General features: G+C 49.8%; 1 protein-coding gene across 1 annotated transcript in view; it reads left to right on the forward strand.

Annotated features, from left to right (window-relative positions):
- The first annotated feature begins 2472 nt into the window (after positions 1–2472).
- The window catches only part of LOC148810301 (uncharacterized), a 39846-nt gene continuing 15128 nt past the window's right edge, over positions 2473–27190 (forward strand). The window contains exons 1-4 of the mRNA XM_088909100.1: positions 2473–2478; positions 3112–3213; positions 20142–20262; positions 26014–26136. Of these exons, the coding sequence (XP_088765226.1) occupies positions 2473–2478; positions 3112–3213; positions 20142–20262; positions 26014–26136 (352 nt within the window). The remainder of the gene's footprint in view (positions 2479–3111; positions 3214–20141; positions 20263–26013; positions 26137–27190) is intronic.

Here is a 27190-nt window from a genome sequence, read left to right on the forward strand (position 1 = left end):
TATCACACAGCGCTGAGTCACAGTGTCATTATCGCACAGCGCTCAGAGTCAGTGTGTCATTATCACACAGCGCTGAGTCACAGTGTCATTATCGCACAGCGCTCAGAGTCAGTGTGTCATTATCACACAGCGCTCAGAGTCAGTGTGTCATTATCACACAGCGCTCAGAGTCACAGTGTCATTATCGCACAGCGCTCAGAGTCAGTGTGTCATTATCACACAGCGCTCAGAGTCACAGTGTCATTATCGCACAGCGCTCAGAGTCAGTGTGTCATTATCACACAGCGCTCAGAGTCACAGTGTCATTATCACACAGCGCTCAGAGTCAGTGTGTCATTATCACACAGCGCTCAGAGTCACAGTGTCATTATCACACAGCGCTCAGAGTCAGTGTGTCATTATCACACAGCCCTCAGAGTCACAGTGTCATTATCACACAGCGCTCAGAGTCACAGTGTCATTATCGCACAGCGCTCAGAGTCAGTGTGTCATTATCACACAGCGCTCAGAGTCACAGTGTCATTATCGCACAGCGCTCAGAGTCAGTGTGTCATTATCACACAGCGCTCAGAGTCAGTGTGTCATTATCACACAGCGCTCAGAGTCACAGTGTCATTATCGCACAGCGCTCAGAGTCAGTGTGTCATTATCACACAGCGCTCAGAGTCAGCGTGTCATTATCACACAGCGCTCAGAGTCAGTGTGTCATTATCACACAGCGCTCAGAGTCAGCGTGTCATTATCACACAGCGCTCAGAGTCAGTGTGTCATTATCACACAGCGCTGAGTCACAGTGTCATTATCGCACAGCGCTCAGAGTCAGTGTGTCATTATCACACACCGCTGAGTCACAGTGTCATTATCGCACAGCGCTCAGAGTCAGTGTGTCATTATCACACAGCGCTCAGAGTCAGCGTGTCATTATCGCACAGCGCTCAGAGTCAGTGTGTCATTATCACACAGCGCTCAGAGTCACAGTGTCATTATCGCACAGCGCTCAGAGTCAGTGTGTCATTATCGCACAGCGCTCAGAGTCACAGTGTCATTATCGCACAGCGCTCAGAGTCAGTGTGTCATTATCGCACAGCGCTCAGAGTCACAGTGTCATTATCACACAGCGCTCAGAGTCACAGTGTCATTATCGCACAGCGCTCAGAGTCAGTGTGTCATTTTCACACAGCGCTCAGAGTCACAGTGTCATTATCGCACAGCGCTCAGAGTCAGTGTGTCATTATCGCACAGCGCTCAGAGTCACAGTGTCATTATCGCACAGCGCTCAGAGTCAGTGTGTCATTATCACACAGCGCTCAGAGTCAGTGTGTCATTATCACACAGCGCTCAGAGTCACAGTGTCATTATCGCACAGCGCTCAGAGTCAGTGTGTCATTATCACACAGCGCTCAGAGTCACAGTGTCATTATCGCACAGCGCTCAGAGTCAGTGTGTCATTATCACACAGCGCTCAGAGTCACAGTGTCATTATCGCACAGCGCTCAGAGTGAGGGGTGACCTGTCTCCTGTGTGAGAGGAGCTCAGAGTGAGGGGTGACCTGTCTCCTGTGTGTGAGAGGAGCTCAGAGTGAGGGGTGACCTGTCTCCTGTGTGTGAGAGGAGCTCAGAGTGAGGGGTGACCTGTCTCCTGTGTGTGAGAGGAGCTCAGAGTGAGGGGTGACCTGTCTCCTGTGTGAGAGGAGCTCAGAGTGAGGGGTGACCTGTCTCCTGTGTGTGAGAGGAGCTCAGAGTGAGGGGTGACCTGTCTCCTGTGTGAGAGGAGCTCAGAGTGAGGGGTGACCTGTCTCCTGTGTGTGAGAGGAGCTCAGAGTGAGGGGTGACCTGTCTCCTGTGTGTGAGAGGAGCTCAGAGTGAGGGGTGACCTGTCTCCTGTGTGAGAGGAGCTCAGAGTGAGGGGTGACCTGTCTCCTGTGTGTGAGAGGAGCTCAGAGTGAGGGATGACCTGTCTCCTGTGTGAGAGGAGCTCAGAGTGAGGGGTGACCTGTCTCCTGTGTGAGAGGAGCTCAGAGTGAGGGGTGACCTGTCTCCTGTGTGAGAGGAGCTCAGAGTGAGGGGTGACCTGTCTCCTGTGTGTGAGAGGAGCTCAGAGTGAGGGGTGACCTGTCTCCTGTGTGTGAGAGGAGCTCAGAGTGAGGGGTGACCTGTCTCCTGTGTGAGAGGAGCTCAGAGTGAGGGGTGACCTGTCTCCTGTGTGAGAGGAGCTCAGAGTGAGGGGTGACCTGTCTCCTGTGTGTGAGAGGAGCTCAGAGTGAGGGGTGACCTGTCTCCTGTGTGAGGGAGAGCAGGGGGTGATCTTGTGGGGAGCTGTAGTGTAGTTCTCCAGGAGTAAACCTATAAGAACAGGTTCAGGGTTCAAGCAGGCTGGAGGGAAGGCTGATGAGTTAACGAGGTCTGATTAACCTTCGCCTCCCCAGAGTGGATGAGGTGCATGCTGTCGGTTTGGCAGCCCTCTGGTGGCTGGATGTTGGTACTGTAACATGCCAGGCATTATTATTATTAATAATAATAATAATAATAATAATTGCTTACACTTATATAGCGCTTTTCTGGACACTCCACTCAAAGCGCTTTACAGGTAATGGGGATCCCCTCCACCCCCACCAGTGTGCAGCCCCACCTGGATGATGCGACGGCAGCCATAGTGCGCCAGAACGCTCCCCACACACCAGCTCTCAGTGGGGAGGAGAGCAGAGTGATGTAGCCAGTTCAGAGATGGGGATTATTAGGAGGCCATGATTGGTAAGGGCCAATGGGAAATGTGGCCAGGACACCGGGGTTAAACCCCTACTCTTTTCGAGAAGCACCTTGGGATTTTTAATGACCACAGAGAGTCAGGACCTCAGTTTTACATCTCATCCGAAGGACGGCGCCTGTTTACAGTATAGTGCCCCCGTCACTATACTGGGGCATTAGGACCCACATGGACCGCAGGGTGAGCGCCCCCTGCTGGCCCCACTAACACGTCTTCCAGCAGCAACTTTAGTTTTTCCCAGGAGGTCTTCCATCCAGGTACTGACCAGGCTCACACCTGCTGAGCTTCAGTGGGTTGCCAGTTGGGAGTTGCAGGGTGATAGGGTGTTAATATCATTGTGCTCTGCAGTTCAATTCCAGGGTACCCCACATCCAGGACCCTGGAGCCCCAGAACCAGACGCCGTCGTCGTCAGCGCAGCGCAGGTGCTACTGCTGTCGGTGATGTATACTGTAGGTACAGTACGTACAGTATGTCACCAAACAAGGGTTCGAAGACCGAGGGCCGACAGTGAGGTTCTGGTTCAGATCCGCTCCAGAGCGCCCTCACCCAGCTCACAGCCCACTGGAGCCCAGCAGGGGGCGCCCTCACCCAGCTCACAGCCCACTGGAGCCCAGCGGGGGGCGCTGTCCCCCAGCTCACAGCCCACTGGAGCCCAGCAGGGGGCGCTGTCCCTCAGCTCACAGCCCACTGGAGCCCAGCAGGGGGAACCTGGCCAGTACCTGGAGGGGAGACTCCTGGGAGAGGTGTGAGTGGGGCCAGCAGGGGGCGCTCTCACCCTGCGCTCTGATGCCCCAGTACAGTGATGGTGAGCTATAAAAGAGTAGGGGTGGACACTGACGGGGACACTGGACTGTAAGAAGGCTCCGTCCTTCTCATGAGACATGAAACCGATGTCCTGATTCTCTGTGCTCATTAAAATCCAGTGGTGTCTCTATAAAAGTGTCGGGGTGTCACCCCGGTGTCCCCCTGGTCTTTACCAGTCCAGTCCTCCTAATAACCCCTAATGACCTCTGACCTGTCCTCATCACTCTGCTCTCCTCCACTGAGAGCTGCTGTGTGGGAGAGGACTGGATTATCATCTAGGTGTGTGTGTCTCACTGGAGGGACAGACTGGGACACTGTGTGTGTGTGTGATGTCACAGGAGGGACAATGTGTGTGTGTGTGATGTCACAGGAGGGAGACTGTGTGTGTTTGTGTGTGTGTATATCACAGGAGGGACACACTGGGACACTGTGTGTGTGGGTGTCTAACAGGAGGGACAGACTGGGACACTCTGAGTGTGTCTCACAGGAGGGACAGACTGGGACACTGTGTGTGTGTCTCACAGGAGGAACAGTCTGGGACACTGTGTGTGTGTGTCTCACAGGAGGGACAGACTGGGACTGTGCGTGTGTGTGTCTCACAGGAGGGATACTGTGTGTGTGTTTAACAGGAGGGACAGACTGGTACACTGTGTGTGTCTAACAGGAGGGACAGACTGGGACACTCTGTGTGTGTCTCACAGGAGGGACAGACTGGGACACTGTGTGTGTGTCTCACAGGAGGAACAGACTGGGACACTGTGTGTGTGTGTCTCACAGGAGGGACAGACTGGGACTGTGCGTGTGTGTGTGTCTCACAGGTGGGACACGGTGTGTGTGTCTCACAGGAGGGATACTGTGTGTGTGTCTAACAGGAGGGACAGACTGGTACACTGTGTGTGTCTCACAGGAGGAACAGACTGTCCCTCCTGTGAAACACACACAGTCTCCCAATGTGTGAGTGTGTCTCACAGGAGGGACAGACTGGGACACTGTGTGTGTGTGTGTGTGTGTCTCACAGGAGATGAATAAACTCCAGGAGAGCTGTACGTGTGTGTGTTTATATTATTAAAATGTGAAATTCGTATTGTTTTTCTTTTTTGTTGTTTTACAGTAGAGTTGTTGCCCGCTTGTCCCCAGACCTGTAGCCGCCCTTCTCCCCCACAGCAGGTTTTGTATTTTAATAATCTTATTTTCTGCAGCTGAACACGGACAGGTGGGATTTATCAGTCAGATCTGAACAGACACAGCCGCTTTATTTGACTTTTTTCCGTCTCTCTCCGCAGACCGCCACTCATTCGAGTGTCAGGAGAGCAGGACGATGATGATGATAATAATAATAATAATAATATGTATTATTATATATGTATTATTCTTCCAGAAGGTTCCGCGGTGCTTCTGGCGGGAAAGCCGGGCGGCTCGCGGCGCCGGGAGGCGCGGTGGCGGCGCTCGCGCCGGTCCGGGGACGCGGGAGGTTTGAGCAGCAGGAGGAGGAAGAGGAGGAAGAGCAGGTCAGGAAGAGGAGGAAGAGCAGGTCAGGAAGAGGAGGGAGAGGAGGTCAGGAAGAGGAGGAAGAGCAGGTCAGGAAGAGGAGGGAGAGCAGGTCAGGAAGAGGAGGAAGAGCAGGTCAGGAAGAGGAGGAAGAGGAGGTCAGGAGGAGGTGAGGAGGAGGTCAGGAGGAGGTGAGGAGGAGGAAGATCCGTTTCTCTTCCACACTTCGGGCAGCGGGTCGGTCGGTCCGGGTCCGGTAGGTGTCTCGGAGGTGTCGGTGTATCGTCGCGTCTTCCTCTCCGGGGGACCCCGGGGGTACTGTCAGGAGAAGTGGGGTACCGGGGGTCCGCGGGGGGTACTGCCAGGAGAAGTGGGGTACCGGGGGTGTACTCTCAGGGGAAAGTGGGGTACCGGGGGTCCGCGGGGGTGTACTCTCAGGAGAAAGTGGGGTACCGAGGGTGTACTCTCGGGGGAAAGTGGGGTACCGGGGGTCCTGTACCCCCCAGCCCCTCAGCCCCCCCGCAGGAATATTAATATATTATATATAAATATAATCTCAGATCTCACACGTCCTGTACCCCCCAGCCCCTCAGCCCCGCAGGAATATTAATATATTATATATAAATATCATCTCAGATCTCACACGTCCTGTACCCCCAGCCCCTCAGCCCCGCAGGAATATTAATATATTATATATAAATATCATCTCAGATCTCACACGTCCTGTACCCCCCAGCCCCTCAGCCCCGCAGGAATATTAATATATTATATATAAATATCATCTCAGATCTCACACGTCCCGTACCCCCCAGCCCCTCAGCCCCCCCGCAGGAATATTAATATATTATATATAAATATCATCTCAGATCTCACACGTCCTGTACCCCCCAGCCCCTCAGCCCCGCAGGAATATTAATATATTATATATAAATATCATCTCAGATCTCACACGTCCTGTACCCCCCAGCCCCTCAGCCCCGCAGGAATATTAATATATTATATATAAATATCATCTCAGATCTCACACGTCCTGTACCCCCCAGCCCCTCAGCCCCGCAGGAATATTAATATATTATATATAAATATCATCTCAGATCTCACACGTCCTGTACCCCCCAGCCCCTCAGCCCCGCAGGAATATTAATATATTATATATAAATATAATCTCAGATCTCACACGTCCTGTACCCCCCAGCCCCTCAGCCCCCCCGCAGGAAAATTAATATATTATATATAAATATCATCTCAGATCTCACACGTCCTGTACCCCCCAGCCCCTCAGCCCCGCAGGAATATTAATATATTATATATAAATATCATCTCAGATCTCACACGTCCTGTACCCCCCAGCCCCTCAGCCCCGCAGGAATATTAATATATTATATATAAATATCATCTCAGATCTCACACGTCCTGTACCCCCCAGCCCCTCAGCCCCGCAGGAATATTAATATATTATATATAAATATCATCTCAGATCTCACACGTCCTGTACCCCCCAGCCCCTCAGCCCCCCCGCAGGAATATTAATATATTATATATAAATATCATCTCAGATCTCACACGTCCTGTACCCCCAGCCCCTCAGCCCCGCAGGAATATTAATATATTATATATAAATATCATCTCAGATCTCACACGTCCTGTACCCCCCAGCCCCTCAGCCCCGCAGGAATATTAATATATTATATATAAATATCATCTCAGATCTCACACGTCCTGTACCCCCAGCCCCTCAGCCCCGCAGGAATATTAATATATTATATATAAATATCATCTCAGATCTCACACGTCCTGTACCCCCCAGCCCCTCAGCCCCGCAGGAATATTAATATATTATATATAAATATCATCTCAGATCTCACACGTCCTGTACCCCCCAGCCCCTCAGCCCCGCAGGAATATTAATATATTATATATAAATATCATCTCAGATCTCACACGTCCTGTACCCCCCAGCCCCTCAGCCCCGCAGGAATATTAATATATTATATATAAATATCATCTCAGATCTCATACGTCCTGTACCCCCCAGCCCCTCAGCCCCGCAGGAATATTAATATATTATATATAAATATCATCTCAGATCTCACACGTCCTGTACCCCCCAGCCCCTCAGCCCCGCAGGAATATTAATATATTATATATAAATATCATCTCAGATCTCACACGTCCTGTACCCCCCAGCCCCTCAGCCCCGCAGGAATATTAATATATTATATATAAATATCATCTCAGATCTCACACGTCCCGTACCCCCAGCCCCTCAGCCCCGCAGGAATATTAATATATTATATATAAATATCATCTCAGATCTCACACGTCCCGTACCCCCCAGCCCCTCAGCCCCCCCGCAGGAATATTAATATATTATATATAAATATCATCTCAGATCTCACACGTCCTGTACCCCCCAGCCCCTCAGCCCCGCAGGAATATTAATATATTATATATAAATATCATCTCAGATCTCACACGTCCTGTACCCCCCAGCCCCTCAGCCCCGCAGGAATATTAATATATTATATATAAATATCATCTCAGATCTCACACGTCCTGTACCCCCCAGCCCCTCAGCCCCGCAGGAATATTAATATATTATATATAAATATCATCTCAGATCTCACACGTCCTGTACCCCCAGCCCCTCAGCCCCGCAGGAATATTAATATATTATATATAAATATCATCTCAGATCTCACACGTCCTGTACCCCCCAGCCCCTCAGCCCCGCAGGAATATTAATATATTATATATAAATATCATCTCAGATCTCACACGTCCTGTACCCCCCAGCCCCTCAGCCCCCCCGCAGGAATATTAATATATTATATATAAATATAATCTCAGATCTCACACGTCCTGTACCCCCCAGCCCCTCAGCCCCGCAGGAATATTAATATATTATATATAAATATCATCTCAGATCTCACACGTCCTGTACCCCCCAGCCCCTCAGCCCCGCAGGAATATTAATATATTATATATAAATATAATCTCAGATCTCACATGTCCTGTACCCCCCAGCCCCTCAGCCCCCCCGCAGGAATATTAATATATTATATATAAATATCATCTCAGATCTCACACGTCCTGTACCCCCAGCCCCTCAGCCCCGCAGGAATATTAATATATTATATATAAATATCATCTCAGATCTCACACGTCCTGTACCCCCCAGCCCCTCAGCCCCGCAGGAATATTAATATATTATATATAAATATCATCTCAGATCTCACACGTCCTGTACCCCCAGCCCCTCAGCCCCGCAGGAATATTAATATATTATATATAAATATAATCTCAGATCTCACACGTCCTGTACCCCCCAGCCCCTCAGCCCCGCAGGAATATTAATATATTATATATAAATATCATCTCAGATCTCACACGTCCTGTACCCCCCAGCCCCTCAGCCCCGCAGGAATATTAATATATTATATATAAATATCATCTCAGATCTCACACGTCCTGTACCCCCCAGCCCCTCAGCCCCGCAGGAATATTAATATATTATATATAAATATCATCTCAGATCTCACACGTCCTGTACCCCCCAGCCCCTCAGCCCCGCAGGAATATTAATATATTATATATAAATATCATCTCAGATCTCACACGTCCTGTACCCCCAGCCCCTCAGCCCCGCAGGAATATTAATATATTATATATAAATATCATCTCAGATCTCACACGTCCTGTACCCCCCAGCCCCTCAGCCCCGCAGGAATATTAATATATTATATATAAATATCATCTCAGATCTCACACGTCCTGTACCCCCCAGCCCCTCAGCCCCCCGCAGGAATATTAATATATTATATATAAATATCATCTCAGATCTCACACGTCCTGTACCCCCCAGCCCCTCAGCCCCGCAGGAATATTAATATATTATATATAAATATCATCTCAGATCTCACACGTCCTGTACCCCCCAGCCCCTCAGCCCCGCAGGAATATTAATATATTATATATAAATATCATCTCAGATCTCACACGTCCTGTACCCCCCAGCCCCTCAGCCCCCCCGCAGGAATATTAATATATTATATATAAATATCATCTCAGATCTCACACGTCCTGTACCCCCCAGCCCCTCAGCCCCCCCGCAGGAATATTAATATATTATATATAAATATCATCTCAGATCTCACACGTCCTGTACCCCCCAGCCCCTCAGCCCCGCAGGAATATTAATATATTATATATAAATATCATCTCAGATCTCACACGTCCTGTACCCCCAGCCCCTCAGCCCCGCAGGAATATTAATATATTATATATAAATATCATCTCAGATCTCACACGTCCTGTACCCCCCAGCCCCTCAGCCCCGCAGGAATATTAATATATTATATATAAATATAATCTCAGATCTCACACGTCCTGTACCCCCCAGCCCCTCAGCCCCCCCGCAGGAATATTAATATATTATATATAAATATCATCTCAGATCTCACACGTCCTGTACCCCCAGCCCCTCAGCCCCGCAGGAATATTAATATATTATATATAAATATCATCTCAGATCTCACACGTCCTGTACCCCCCAGCCCCTCAGCCCCGCAGGAATATTAATATATTATATATAAATATCATCTCAGATCTCACACATCCTGTACCCCCCAGCCCCTCAGCCCCGCAGGAATATTAATATATTATATATAAATATCATCTCAGATCTCACACGTCCTGTACCCCCCAGCCCCTCAGCCCCGCAGGAATATTAATATATTATAAATAAATATCATCTCAGATCTCACACGTCCTGTACCCCCCAGCCCCTCAGCCCCGCAGGAATATTAATATATTATATATAAATATCATCTCAGATCTCACACGTCCTGTACCCCCCAGCCCCTCAGCCCCGCAGGAATATTAATATATTATATATAAATATCATCTCAGATCTCACACGTCCTGTACCCCCAGCCCCTCAGCCCCGCAGGAATATTAATATATTATATATAAATATAATCTCAGATCTCACACGTCCTGTACCCCCAGCCCCTCAGCCCCGCAGGAATATTAATATATTATATATAAATATCATCTCAGATCTCACACGTCCTGTACCCCCCAGCCCCTCAGCCCCGCAGGAATATTAATATATTATATATAAATATCATCTCAGATCTCACACGTCCTGTACCCCCAGCCCCTCAGCCCCGCAGGAATATTAATATATTATATATAAATATCATCTCAGATCTCACACGTCCTGTACCCCCAGCCCCTCAGCCCCGCAGGAATATTAATATATTATATATAAATATCATCTCAGATCTCACACGTCCTGTACCCCCCAGCCCCTCAGCCCCGCAGGAATATTAATATATTATATATAAATATCATCTCAGATCTCACACGTCCTGTACCCCCCAGCCCCTCAGCCCCCCCGCAGGAATATTAATATATTATATATAAATATAATCTCAGATCTCACACGTCCTGTACCCCCAGCCCCTCAGCCCCGCAGGAATATTAATATATTATATATAAATATCATCTCAGATCTCACACGTCCTGTACCCCCAGCCCCTCAGCCCCCCCGCAGGAATATTAATATATTATATATAAATATCATCTCAGATCTCACACGTCCTGTACCCCCCAGCCCCTCAGCCCCGCAGGAATATTAATATATTATATATAAATATAATCTCAGATCTCACACGTCCTGTACCCCCCAGCCCCTCAGCCCCGCAGGAATATTAATATATTATATATAAATATCATCTCAGATCTCACACGTCCTGTACCCCCAGCCCCTCAGCCCCGCAGGAATATTAATATATTATATATAAATATCATCTCAGATCTCACACGTCCTGTACCCCCCAGCCCCTCAGCCCCCCCGCAGGAATATTAATATATTATATATAAATATCATCTCAGATCTCACACGTCCTGTACCCCCCAGCCCCTCAGCCCCGCAGGAATATTAATATATTATATATAAATATCATCTCAGATCTCACACGTCCTGTACCCCCCAGCCCCTCAGCCCCGCAGGAATATTAATATATTATATATAAATATCATCTCAGATCTCACACGTCCTGTACCCCCCAGCCCCTCAGCCCCTCAGCCCCCCCGCAGGAATATTAATATATTATATATAAATATCATCTCAGATCTCACACGTCCTGTACCCCCCAGCCCCTCAGCCCCCCCGCAGGAATATTAATATATTATATATAAATATCATCTCAGATCTCACACGTCCTGTACCCCCCAGCCCCTCAGCCCCGCAGGAATATTAATATATTATATATAAATATCATCTCAGATCTCACACGTCCTGTACCCCCAGCCCCTCAGCCCCGCAGGAATATTAATATATTATATATAAATATCATCTCAGATCTCACACGTCCTGTACCCCCCAGCCCCTCAGCCCCGCAGGAATATTAATATATTATATATAAATATAATCTCAGATCTCACACGTCCTGTACCCCCCAGCCCCTCAGCCCCCCCGCAGGAATATTAATATATTATATATAAATATCATCTCAGATCTCACACGTCCTGTACCCCCAGCCCCTCAGCCCCGCAGGAATATTAATATATTATATATAAATATCATCTCAGATCTCACACGTCCTGTACCCCCCAGCCCCTCAGCCCCGCAGGAATATTAATATATTATATATAAATATCATCTCAGATCTCACACATCCTGTACCCCCCAGCCCCTCAGCCCCGCAGGAATATTAATATATTATATATAAATATCATCTCAGATCTCACACGTCCTGTACCCCCCAGCCCCTCAGCCCCGCAGGAATATTAATATATTATAAATAAATATCATCTCAGATCTCACACGTCCTGTACCCCCCAGCCCCTCAGCCCCGCAGGAATATTAATATATTATATATAAATATAATCTCAGATCTCACACGTCCTGTACCCCCCAGCCCCTCAGCCCCGCAGGAATATTAATATATTATATATAAATATCATCTCAGATCTCACACGTCCTGTACCCCCAGCCCCTCAGCCCCGCAGGAATATTAATATATTATATATAAATATAATCTCAGATCTCACACGTCCTGTACCCCCAGCCCCTCAGCCCCGCAGGAATATTAATATATTATATATAAATATCATCTCAGATCTCACACGTCCTGTACCCCCCAGCCCCTCAGCCCCGCAGGAATATTAATATATTATATATAAATATCATCTCAGATCTCACACGTCCTGTACCCCCAGCCCCTCAGCCCCGCAGGAATATTAATATATTATATATAAATATCATCTCAGATCTCACACGTCCTGTACCCCCAGCCCTTCAGCCCCGCAGGAATATTAATATATTATATATAAATATCATCTCAGATCTCACACGTCCTGTACCCCCCAGCCCCTCAGCCCCCCCGCAGGAATATTAATATATTATATATAAATATCATCTCAGATCTCACACGTCCTGTACCCCCAGCCCCTCAGCCCCGCAGGAATATTAATATATTATATATAAATATCATCTCAGATCTCACACGTCCTGTACCCCCAGCCCCTCAGCCCCGCAGGAATATTAATATATTATATATAAATATCATCTCAGATCTCACACGTCCTGTACCCCCAGCCCCTCAGCCCCGCAGGAATATTAATATATTATATATAAATATCATCTCAGATCTCACACGTCCTGTACCCCCCAGCCCCTCAGCCCCGCAGGAATATTAATATATTATATATAAATATAATCTCAGATCTCACACGTCCTGTACCCCCCAGCCCCTCAGCCCCCCCGCAGGAATATTAATATATTATATATAAATATCATCTCAGATCTCACACGTCCCGTACCCCCCCAGCCCCTCAGCCCCGCAGGAATATTAATATATTATATATAAATATAATCTCAGATCTCACACGTCCTGTACCCCCCAGCCCCTCAGCCCCCCCGCAGGAATATTAATATATTATATATAAATATAATCTCAGATCTCACACGTCCTGTAACCCCCAGCCCCTCAGCCCCGCAGGAATATTAATATATTATATATAAATATAATCTCAGATCTCACACGTCCTGTACCCCCCAGCCCCTCAGCCCCCCCGCAGGAATATTCTTCATTTTTTATCTAACTCCACCCCCACTCCGATCCAAAAGGACCCCACTGTGATCTAACCTGACCCCCACTCTGATCTAACCCCACTGTGATCTAACCCCATCCCACTCCGATCTAACAGGACCCCACTGTGACTGTAGGCTCACTTGAACTGAATCTTCATCTATTTCAGTCTAGGGGGAGGATTAGAGATCAAGTGAAACGCCAAGACATGAGCAGCTCAGAGGAGGAGGTGAGATCTCTTTCCTGTCATTTTCGATGTAATTATCTCGTTCAGCAGAGCAGTAATGGGCTGTAGTGATTATTACTGTAGTGATTATTACTGTAGTGATTATTACAGCCCTGTGACTGGGAGAGACACAGTGATTATTACTGTAGTGATTATTACTGTAGTGATTATTACAGCCCTGTGACTGGGAGAGACACAGTGATTATTACTGTAATGATTATTACTGCAGTGATTATTACAGCCCTGTGACTGGGAGAGACACAGTGATTATTACTGTAGTGATTATTACAGCCCTGTGACTGGGGGAGACACAGTGATTATTACTGTAGTGATTATTACTGTAGTGATTATTACAGCCCTGTGACTGGGAGAGACAGTGATTATTACTGTAGTGATTATTACAGCCCTGTGACTGGGAGAGACACAGTGATTATTACTGTAGTGATTATTACAGCCCTGTGACTGGGGGAGACACAGTGATTATTACTGTAGTGATTATTACTGTAGTGATTATTACAGCCCTGTGACTGGGAGAGACACAGTGATTATTACTGTAGTGATTATTACTGTAGTGATTATTACAGCCCTGTGACTGGGAGAGACACAGTGATTATTACTGTAGTGATTATTACAGCCCTGTGACTGGGGGAGACACAGTGATTATTACTGTAGTGATTATTACAGCCCTGTGACTGGGAGAGACACAGTGATTATTACTGTAGTGATTATTACTGTAGTGATTATTACAGCCCTGTGACTGGGAGAGACACAGTGATTATTACTGTAGTGATTATTACTGTAGTGATTATTACAGCCCTGTGACTGGGGGAGACACAGTGATTATTACTGTAGTGATTATTACAGCCCTGTGACTGGGAGAGACACAGTGATTATTACTGTAGTGATTATTACTGTAGTGATTATTACAGCCCTGTGACTGGGAGACACAGTGATTATTACTGTAGTGATTATTACTGTAGTGATTATTACAGCCCTGTGACTGGGAGACACAGTGATTATTACTGTAGTGATTATTACATCCCTGTGACAGGGAGAGACACAGTGATTATTACTGTAGTGATTATTACAGCCCTGTGACAGGGAGAGACACAGTGATTATTACTGTAGTGATTATTACAGCCCTGTGACTGGGGGAGACACAGTGATTATTACTGTAGTGATTATTACAGCCCTGTGACTGGGAGAGACACAGTGATTATTACTGTAGTGATTATTACTGTAGTGATTATTACAGCCCTGTGACTGGGAGAGACACAGTAATTATTACTGTAGTGATTATTACAGCCCTGTGACTGGGGGAGACACAGTGATTATTACTGTAGTGATTATTACAGCCCTGTGACTGGGAGACACAGTGATTATTACTGTAGTGATTATTACAGCCCTGTGACTGGGAGACACAGTGATTATTACTGTAGTGATTATTACAGCCCTGTGACAGGGAGAGACACAGTGATTATTACTGTAGTGATTATTACAGCCCTGTGACTGGGAGAGACACAGTGATTATTACTGTAGTGATTATTACTGCCCTGTGACTGGGAGAGACACAGTGATTATTACTGTAGTGATTATTACTGTAGTGATTATTACAGCCCTGTGACTGGGAGAGACACAGTGATTATTACTGTAGTGATTATTACAGCCCTGTGACTGGGAGAGACACAGTGATTATTACTGTAGTGATTATTACAGCCCTGTGACTGGGAGAGACACAGTGATTATTACTGCAGTGATTATTACAGCCCTGTGACTGGGAGAGACACAGTGATTATTACTGTAGTGATTATTACAGCCCTGTGACTGGGGGAGACACAGTGATTATTACTGTAGTGATTATTACAGCCCTGTGACTGGGAGAGACACAGTGATTATTACTGTAGTGATTATTACAGCCCTGTGACTGGGAGAGACACAGTGATTATTACTGTAGTGATTATTACAGCCCTGTGACTGGGAGACACAGTGATTATTACTGTAGTGATTATTACAGCCCTGTGACTGGGAGAGACACAGTGATTATTACTGTAGTGATTATTACTGCCCTGTGACTGGGAGAGACACAGTGATTATTACTGTAGTGATTATTACAGCCCTGTGACTGGGAGAGACACAGTGATTATTACTGCAGTGATTATTACAGCCCTGTGACTGGGAGAGACACAGTGATTATTACTGCAGTGATTATTACAGCCCTGTGACTGGGAGAGACACAGTGATTATTACTGTAGTGATTATTACTGTAGTGATTATTACAGCCCTGTGACTGGGAGAGACACAGTGATTATTACTGTAGTGATTATTACAGCCCTGTGACTGGGAGAGACACAGTGATTATTACTGTAGTGATTATTACTGCAGTGATTATTACTGTAGTGATTATTACAGCCCTGTGACTGGGAGAGACACAGTGATTATTACTGTAGTTATTATTACTGCAGTGATTATTACTGTAGTGATTATTACAGCCCTGTGACTGGGAGAGACACAGTGATTATTACTGTAGTGATTATTACTGCCCTGTGACTGGGAGAGACACAGTGATTATTACTGTAGTGATTATTACAGCCCTGTGACTGGGAGAGACACAGTGATTATTACTGTAGTGATTATTACTGCCCTGTGACTGGGAGAGACACAGTGATTATTACTGTAGTGATTATTACAGCCCTGTGACTGGGAGAGACACAGTGATTATTACTGTAGTGATTATTACTGCAGTGATTATTACAGCCCTGTGACTGGGAGAGACACAGTGATTATTATTGTAGTGATTATTACAGCCCTGTGACTGGGAGAGACACAGTGATTATTACTGTAGTGATTATTACTGCAGTGATTATTACAGCCCTGTGACTGGGAGAGACACAGTGATTATTACTGTAGTGATTATTACTGCCCTGTGACTGGGAGAGACACAGTGATTATTACTGTAGTGATTATTACTGCAGTGATTATTACAGCCCTGTGACTGGGAGAGACACAGTGATTATTACTGTAGTGATTATTACTGCAGTGATTATTACTGCCCTGTGACTGGGAGAGACACAGTGATTATTACTGTAGTGATTATTACAGCCCTGTGACTGGGAGAGACACAGTGATTATTACTGTAGTGATTATTACTGTAGTGATTATTACAGCCCTGTGACTGGGAGAGACACAGTGATTATTACTGTAGTGATTATTACTGCAGTGATTATTACAGCCCTGTGACTGGGAGAGACACAGTGATTATTACTGTAGTGATTATTACTGTAGTGATTATTACAGCCCTGTGACTGGGAGAGACACAGTGATTATTACTGTAGTGATTATTACTGCCCTGTGACTGGGAGAGACACAGTGATTATTACTGTAGTGATTATTACTGTAGTGATTATTACAGCCCTGTGACTGGGAGAGACAGTGATTATTACTGTAATGATTATTACAGCCCTGTGACTGGGAGAGACACAGTGATTATTACTGCAATGATTATTACAGCCCTGTGACTGGGGGAGACACAGTGATTATTACTGTAGTGATTATTACAGCCCTGTGACTGGGAGAGACACAGTGATTATTACTGTAGTGATTATTACAGCCCTGTGACTGGGAGAGACACAGTGATTATTACTGTAGTGATTATTACTGCAGTGATTATTACAGCCCTGTGACTGGGAGAGACACAGTGATTATTACTGTAGTGATTATTACTGTAGTGATTATTACAGCCCTGTGACTGGGAGAGACACAGTGATTATTACTGTAGTGATTATTACAGCCCTGTGACTGGGGGAGACACAGTGATTATTACTGTAGTGATTATTACAGCCCTGTGACTGGGAGAGACACAGTGATTATTACTGCAGTGATTATTACTGCAGTGATTATTACAGCCCTGTGACTGGGAGAGACACAGTGATTATTACTGTAGTGATTATTACAGCCCTGTGACTGGGAGAGACACAGTGATTATTACTGTAGTGATTATTACTGCAGTGATTATTACTGCCCTGTGACTGGGAGAGACACAGTGATTATTACTGTAGTGATTATTACTGTAGTGATTATTACAGCCCTGTGACTGGGAGAGACACAGTGATTATTACTGTAGTGATTATTACTGCAGTGATTATTACAGCCCTGTGACTGGGAGACACAGTGATTATTATTGTAGTGATTATTACAGCCCTGTGACTGGGAGAGACACAGTGATTATTACTGTAGTGATTATTACAGCCCTGTGACTGGGAGAGACACAGTGATTATTACTGTAGTGATTATTACTGTAGTGATTATTACAGCCCTGTGACTGGGAGAGACACAGTGATTATTACTGTAGTGATTATTACTGCCCTGTGACTGGGAGAGACACAGTGATTATTACTGTAGTGATTATTACAGCCCTGTGACTGGGAGAGACACAGTGATTATTACTGTAGTGATTATTACTGTAGTGATTATTACAGCCCTGTGACTGGGGGAGACACAGTGATTATTACTGTAGTTATTATTACTGCCCTGTGACTGGGAGAGACACAGTGATTATTACTGTAGTGATTATTACAGCCCTGTGACTGGGAGAGACACAGTGATTATTACTGCAGTGATTATTACTGTAGTGATTATTACAGCCCTGTGACTGGGAGAGACACAGTGATTATTACTGCAGTGATTATTACAGCCCTGTGACTGGGAGAGACACAGTGATTATTACTGTAGTGATTATTACTGTAGTGATTATTACAGCCCTGTGACTGGGAGAGACACAGTGATTATTACTGTAGTGATTATTACTGCCCTGTGACTGGGAGAGACACAGTGATTATTACTGTAGTGATTATTACAGCCCTGTGACTGGGAGAGACACAGTGATTATTACTGTAGTGATTATTACTGTAGTGATTATTACAGCCCTGTGACTGGGGGAGACACAGTGATTATTACTGTAGTGATTATTACTGCCCTGTGACTGGGAGAGACACAGTGATTATTACTGTAGTGATTATTACAGCCCTGTGACTGGGGGAGACACAGTGATTATTACTGTAGTGATTATTACTGCCCTGTGACTGGGAGAGACACAGTGATTATTACTGTAGTGATTATTACAGCCCTGTGACTGGGAGACACAGTGATTATTACTGTAGTGATTATTACTGCCCTGTGACTGGGAGAGACACAGTGATTATTACTGTAGTGATTATTACAGCCCTGTGACTGGGAGAGACACAGTGATTATTACTGTAGTGATTATTACTGTAGTGATTATTACAGCCCTGTGACTGGGAGAGACACAGTGATTATTACTGTAGTGATTATTACTGCCCTGTGACTGGGAGAGACACAGTGATTATTACTGTAGTGATTATTACGCCCTGTGACTGGGAGAGACACAGTGATTATTACTGTAGTGATTATTACTGCCCTGTGACTGGGAGAGACACAGTGATTATTACTGTAGTGATTATTACTGTAGTGATTATTACAGCCCTGTGACTGGGAGAGACACAGTGATTATTACTGTAGTGATTATTACTGCCCTGTGACTGGGAGAGACACAGTGATTATTACTGTAGTGATTACTACTGTAGTGATTATTACAGCCCTGTGACTGGGAGAGACACAGTGATTATTACTGTAGTGATTATTACAGCCCTGTGACTGGGAGAGACACAGTGATTATTACTGTAGTGATTATTACTGCCCTGTGACTGGGAGAGACACAATGATTATTACTGTAGTGATTATTACAGCCCTGTGACTGGGAGAGACACAGTGATTATTACTGTAGTGATTATTACAGCCCTGTGACTGGGAGAGACACAGTGATTATTACTGCAGTGATTATTACAGCCCTGTGACTGGGAGAGACACAGTGATTATTACTGTAGTGATTATTACAGCCCTGTGACTGGGAGAGACACAGTGATTATTACTGCAGTGATTATTACAGCCCTGTGACTGGGAGAGACACAGTGATTATTACTGTAGTGATTATTACTGCAGTGATTATTACAGCCCTGTGACTGGGAGAGACACAGTGATTATTACTGTAGTGATTATTACTGTAGTGATTATTACAGCCCTGTGACTGGGAGAGACACAGTGATTATTACTGTAGTGATTATTACTGTAGTGATTATTACAGCCCTGTGACTGGGAGAGACAGTGATTATTACTGTAGTGATTATTACAGCCCTGTGACTGGGAGAGACACAGTGATTATTACTGCAGTGATTATTACAGCCCTGTGACTGGGGGAGACACAGTGATTATTACTGTAGTGATTATTACAGCCCTGTGACTGGGAGAGACACAGTGATTTTTACTGCAGTGATTATTACAGCCCTGTGACTGGGAGAGACACAGTGATTATTACTGTAGTGATTATTACTGTAGTGATTATTACAGCCCTGTGACTGGGGGAGACACAGTGATTATTACTGTAGTGATTATTACAGCCCTGTGACTGGGAGAGACACAGTGATTATTACTGTAGTGATTATTACTGCAGTGATTATTACAGCCCTGTGACTGGGAGAGACACAGTGATTATTACTGTAGTGATTATTACAGCCCTGTGACTGGGAGAGACACAGTGATTATTACTGTAGTGATTATTACTGTAGTGATTATTACAGCCCTGTGACTGGGAGAGACACAGTGATTATTACTGTAGTGATTATTACTGCCCTGTGACTGGGAGAGACACAGTGGGTGTTAGTGGGTTTGTTGATGTGCACCTCAGGAGGACCAGTATGAGGACCTCAGGGTCTTCTTCACCAGGAGCGAGTGGGCTGAGCTGCAGCAGTGGGAGAAGATCAGATACAGAAACATCAAGAGGAACCATGAAGCCATGATTCACATAGGTACCCCTGCCTCCACACGCTGTCACCCCCACACACTGAGGTACCCCAGCCTCCACACGCTGTCACCCCCACACACTGAGGTACCCCAGCCTCCACACACACCCCCACACACTGAGGTACCCCTGCCTCCACACACACCCCCACTCACTGAGGTACCCCTGCCTCCACACGCTGTCACCCCCACACACTGAGGTACCCCAGCCTCTACACACTGTCACCCCCACACACTGAGGTACCCCAGCCTCCACACGCCGTCACCCCCACACACTGAGGTACCCCAGCCTCCACACGCTGTCACCCCCACACACTGAGGTACCCCAGCCTCTACACACTGTCACCCCCACACACTGAGGTACCCCAGCCTCCACACACACCCCCACACACTGAGGTACCCCTGCCTCCACACGCTGTCACCCCCACACACTGAGGTACCCCAGCCTCCACACGCTGTCATCCCCACACACTGAGGTACCCCAGCCTCCACACACACCCCCACACACTGAGGTACCCCTGCCTCCACACGCTGTCACCCCCACACACTGAGGTACCCCAGCCTCCACACACACCCCCACACACTGAGGTACCCCTGCCTCCACACGCTGTCACCCCCACACACTGAGGTACCCCAGCCTCCACACGCTGTCACCCCCACACACTGAGGTACCCCTGCCTCCACACGCTGTCACCCCCACACACTGAGGTACCCCAGCCTCTACACACTGTCACCCCCACACACTGAGGTACCCCTGCCTCCACACGCTGTCACCCCCACACACTGAGGTACCCCAGCCTCTACACACTGTCACCCCCACACACTGAGGTACCCCAGCCTCTACACACCCCCACACACTGAGGTACCCCTGCCTCCACACGCTGTCACCCCCACACACTGAGGTACCCCAGCCTCTACACACTGTCACCCCCACACACTGAGGTACCCCAGCCTCTACACACCCCCACACACTGAGGTACCCCTGCCTCCACATGCTGTCACCCCCACACACTGAGGTACCCCAGCCTCCACACACACCCCCACACACTGAGGTACCCCTGCCTCCACACGCTGTCACCCCCACACACTGAGGTACCCCAGCCTCCACACACTGTCACCCCCACACACTGAGGTACCCCAGCCTCCACACACACCCCCACACACTGAGGTACCCCTGCCTCCACACGCTGTCACCCCCACACACTGAGGTACCCCAGCCTTCACACACTGTCACCCCCACACACTGAGGTACCCCAGCCTCTACACACCGTTACCCCCACACACTGAGGTACCCCAGCCTCCACACGCCGTCACCCCCACACACTGAGGTACCCCAGCCTCCACACACCCCCACACACTGAAGTACCCCAGCCTCCACACACACCCCCACACACTGAGGTACCCCAGCCTCCACACACACCCCCACACACTGAGGTACCCCTGCCTCCACACGCTGTCACCCCCACACACTGAGGTACCCCAGCCTCTACACGCTGTCACCCCCACACACTGAGGTACCCCAGCCTCCACACACCCCCACACACTGAGGTACCCCAGCCTCTACACACTGTCACCCCCACACCCTGAGGTACCCCAGCCTCCAGACTGTCACCCCCACACACTGAGGTACTCCAGCCTCTACACACTGTCACCCCCACACACTGAGGTACCCCAGCCTCCACACACACCCCCACACACTGAGGTACCCCTGCCTCCACACACTGTCACCCCCACACACTGAGGTACCCCAGCCTCCACACGCTGTCACCCCCACACACTGAGGTACCCCAGCCTCCACACACACCCCCACACACTGAGGTACCCCAGCCTCCAGACTGTCACCCTCACACACTGAGGTACCCCAGCCTCCACACACTGTCACCCCCACACACTGAGGTACCCCAGCCTCCACACACACCCCCACACACTGAGGTACCCCTGCCTCCACACGCTGTCACCCCCACACACTGAGGTACCCCAGCCTCCACACACACCCCCACACACTGAGGTACCCCAGCCTCCACACGCTGTCACCCCCACACACTGAGGTACCCCAGCCTCCACACACACCCCCACACACTGAGGTACCCCTGCCTCCACACACACCCCCACACACTGAGGTACCCCAGCCTCCACACGCTGTCACCCCCACACACTGAGGTACCCCAGCCTCCACACACACCCCCACACACTGAGGTACCCCTGCCTCCACACACACCCCCACACACTGAGGTACCCCAGCCTCCACACACTGTCACCCCCACACACTGAGGTACCCCTGCCTCCACACGCTGTCACCCCCACACACTGAGGTACCCCAGCCTCCACACACACCCCCACACACTGAGGTACCCCAGCCTCCACACGCTGTCACCCCCACACACTGAGGTACCCCAGCCTCCACACACACCCCCACACACTGAGGTACCCCTGCCTCCACACGCTGTCACCCCCACACACTGAGGTACCCCAGCCTCCACACGCTGTCACCCCCACACACTGAGGTACCCCAGCCTCCACACACACCCCCACACACTGAGGTACCCCTGCCTCCACACGCTGTCACCCCCACACACTGAGGTACCCCAGCCTCCACACACCCCCACACACTGAGGTACCCCAGCCTCCACACACTGTCACCTCCACACACTGAGGTACCCCAGCCTCTACACACCCCCACACACTGAGGTACCCCTGCCTCCACACGCTGTCACCCCCACACACTGAGGTACCCCAGCCTCTACACACCCCCACACACTGAGGTACCCCTGCCTCCACATGCTGTCACCCCCACCCACTGAGGTACCCCAGCCTCTACACACACCCCCATACACTGAGGTACCCCTGCCTCCACACACTGTTACCCCCACACACTGAGGTACCCCTGCCTCCACACGCTGTCACCCCCACACACTGAGGTACCCCAGCCTCTACACACACCCCCACACACTGAGGTACCCCAGCCTCCACACACCCCCACACACTGAGGTACCCCAGCCTCCACACGCTGTCACCCCCACACACTGAGGTACCCCTGCCTCCACACGCTGTCACCCCCACACACTGAGGTACCCCAGCCTCCAGACTGTCACCCCCACACACTGAGGTACCCCAGCCTCTACACGCTGTTACCCCCACACACTGAGGTACCCCAGCCTCCACACGCCGTCACCCCCACACACTGAGGTACCCCTGCCTCCACACGCTGTCACCCCCACACACTGAGGTACCCCTGCCTCCACACACTGTCACCCCCACACACTGAGGTACCCCAGCCTCCACACACACCCCCACACACTGAGGTACCCCTGCCTCCACACGCTGTCACCCCCACACACTGAGGTACCCCAGCCTCCACACACTGTCACCCCCACACACTGAGGTACCCCAGCCTCCACACACACCCCCACACACTGAGGTACCCCTGCCTCCACACGCTGTCACCCCCACACACTGAGGTACCCCAGCCTTCACACACTGTCACCCCCACACACTGAGGTACCCCAGCCTCTACACACCGTTACCCCCACACACTGAGGTACCCCAGCCTCCACACGCCGTCACCCCCACACACTGAGGTACCCCAGCCTCCACACACCCCCACACACTGAAGTACCCCAGCCTCCACACACACCCCCACACACTGAGGTACCCCAGCCTCCACACACACCCCCACACACTGAGGTACCCCTGCCTCCACACGCTGTCACCCCCACACACTGAGGTACCCCAGCCTCTACACGCTGTCACCCCCACACACTGAGGTACCCCAGCCTCCACACACCCCCACACACTGAGGTACCCCAGCCTCTACACACTGTCACCCCCACACCCTGAGGTACCCCAGCCTCCAGACTGTCACCCCCACACACTGAGGTACTCCAGCCTCTACACACTGTCACCCCCACACACTGAGGTACCCCAGCCTCCACACACACCCCCACACACTGAGGTACCCCTGCCTCCACACACTGTCACCCCCACACACTGAGGTACCCCAGCCTCCACACGCTGTCACCCCCACACACTGAGGTACCCCAGCCTCCACACACACCCCCACACACTGAGGTACCCCAGCCTCCAGACTGTCACCCTCACACACTGAGGTACCCCAGCCTCCACACACTGTCACCCCCACACACTGAGGTACCCCAGCCTCCACACACACCCCCACACACTGAGGTACCCCTGCCTCCACACGCTGTCACCCCCACACACTGAGGTACCCCAGCCTCCACACGCTGTCACCCCCACACACTGAGGTACCCCAGCCTCCACACACACCCCCACACACTGAGGTACCCCAGCCTCCACACGCTGTCACCCCCACACACTGAGGTACCCCAGCCTCCACACACACCCCCACACACTGAGGTACCCCTGCCTCCACACACACCCCCACACACTGAGGTACCCCAGCCTCCACACGCTGTCACCCCCACACACTGAGGTACCCCAGCCTCCACACACACCCCCACACACTGAGGTACCCCTGCCTCCACACACACCCCCACACACTGAGGTACCCCAGCCTCCACACACTGTCACCCCCACACACTGAGGTACCCCTGCCTCCACACGCTGTCACCCCCACACACTGAGGTACCCCAGCCTCCACACACACCCCCACACACTGAGGTACCCCAGCCTCCACACGCTGTCACCCCCACACACTGAGGTACCCCAGCCTCCACACACACCCCCACACACTGAGGTACCCCTGCCTCCACACGCTGTCACCCCCACACACTGAGGTACCCCAGCCTCCACACGCTGTCACCCCCACACACTGAGGTACCCCAGCCTCCACACACACCCCCACACACTGAGGTACCCCTGCCTCCACACGCTGTCACCCCCACACACTGAGGTACCCCAGCCTCCACACGCTGTCACCCCCACACACTGAGGTACCCCAGCCTCCACACACACCCCCACACACTGAGGTACCCCTGCCTCCACACGCTGTCACCCCCACACACTGAGGTACCCCAGCCTCCACACACCCCCACACACTGAGGTACCCCTGCCTCCACACGCTGTCACCCCCACACACTGAGGTACCCCAGCCTCCACACACCCCCACACACTGAGGTACCCCAGCCTCCACACACTGTCACCTCCACACACTGAGGTACCCCAGCCTCTACACACCCCCACACACTGAGGTACCCCTGCCTCCACATGCTGTCACCCCCACCCACTGAGGTACCCCAGCCTCTACACACACCCCCATACACTGAGGTACCCCTGCCTCCACACACTGTTACCCCCACACACTGAGGTACCCCTGCCTCCACACGCTGTCACCCCCACACACTGAGGTACCCCAGCCTCTACACACACCCCCACACACTGAGGTACCCCAGCCTCCACACACCCCCACACACTGAGGTACCCCAGCCTCCACACGCTGTCACCCCCACACACTGAGGTACCCCTGCCTCCACACGCTGTCACCCCCACACACTGAGGTACCCCAGCCTCCAGACTGTCACCCCCACACACTGAGGTACCCCAGCCTCTACACGCTGTTACCCCCACACACTGAGGTACCCCAGCCTCCACACGCCGTCACCCCCACACACTGAGGTACCCCTGCCTCCACACGCTGTCACCCCCACACACTGAGGTACCCCTGCCTCCACACACTGTCACCCCCACACACTGAGGTACCCCAGCCTCTACACGCCGTCACCCCCACACACTGAGGTGTGTAACAGCTGTAGTACAGGCTGCTCTCCTGTCTGCCTGCTCAGGCCTCAGCTCTCCCACTCCAGTCTTCATGTGCCGCAGCAGAGACAGGAGGACAGCGCCCCCTGCTGCTGACCGCAGTGACTCGGAGGAGGAGTGGACCCCCAGTCTGGAGCGCCAGGCACCCCGTAAGCTGAGGGCCAGAGCAACACACTGTCACTGACTGAGGAGCAACACACTGTCACTGACTGAAGAGGATCACACTGTCACTGACTGAGGAGCAACACACTGTCACTGACTGAGCAACACACTGTCACTGAGCAACACACTGTCACAGACTGAGGAGCAACACACTGTCATTGACTGAGCAACACACTGTCACTGAGCAACACACTGTCACTGACTGAGGAGCAACACACTGTCACTGAGCAACACACTCCCACTGACTGAGCAACACACTGTCACTGAGCAACACACTGTCACTGACTGAGGAGCAACACACTGTCACTGACTGAGCAACACACTGTCACTGAGCAACACACTGTCACAGACTGAGGAGCAACACACTGTCATTGACTGAGCAACACACTGTCACTGAGCAACACACTGTCACTGACTGAGCAACACACTGTCACTGAGCAACACACTGTCACTGACTGAGGAGCAACACACTGTCACTGACTGAGGAGCAACACACTGTCACTGAGCAACACACTGTCACTGACTGAGGAGCAACACACTGTCACTGAGCAACACACTGTCACAGACTGAGGAGCAACACACTGTCATTGACTGAGCAACACACTGTCACTGAGCAACACACTGTCACTGACTGAGCAACACACTGTCACTGAGCAACACACTGTCACAGACTGAGGAGCAACACACTGTCACTGACTGAGCAACACACTGTCACTGAGCAATACACTGTCACTGACTGAGCAACACACTGTCACTGAGCAACACACTCCCACTGACTGAGCAACACACTGTCACTGACTGAGGAGCAACACACTGTCACTGAGCAACACACTGTCACTGACTGAGGAGCAACACACTGTCACTGAGCAACACACTGTCACAGACTGAGGAGCAAAACACTGTCATTGACTGAGCAACACACTGTCACTGAGCAACACACTGTCACTGACTGAGCAACACACTGTCACTGAGCAACACACTGTCACTGACTGAGCAACACACTGTCACTGAGCAACACACTCCCACTGGCTGAGGAGCAAC

Source organism: Atractosteus spatula (assembly GCF_055471065.1).
Source record: "Atractosteus spatula isolate fAtrSpa1 chromosome 5 unlocalized genomic scaffold, fAtrSpa1.hap1 SUPER_5_unloc_1, whole genome shotgun sequence".
Taxonomy (NCBI): domain Eukaryota; kingdom Metazoa; phylum Chordata; class Actinopteri; order Semionotiformes; family Lepisosteidae; genus Atractosteus; species Atractosteus spatula.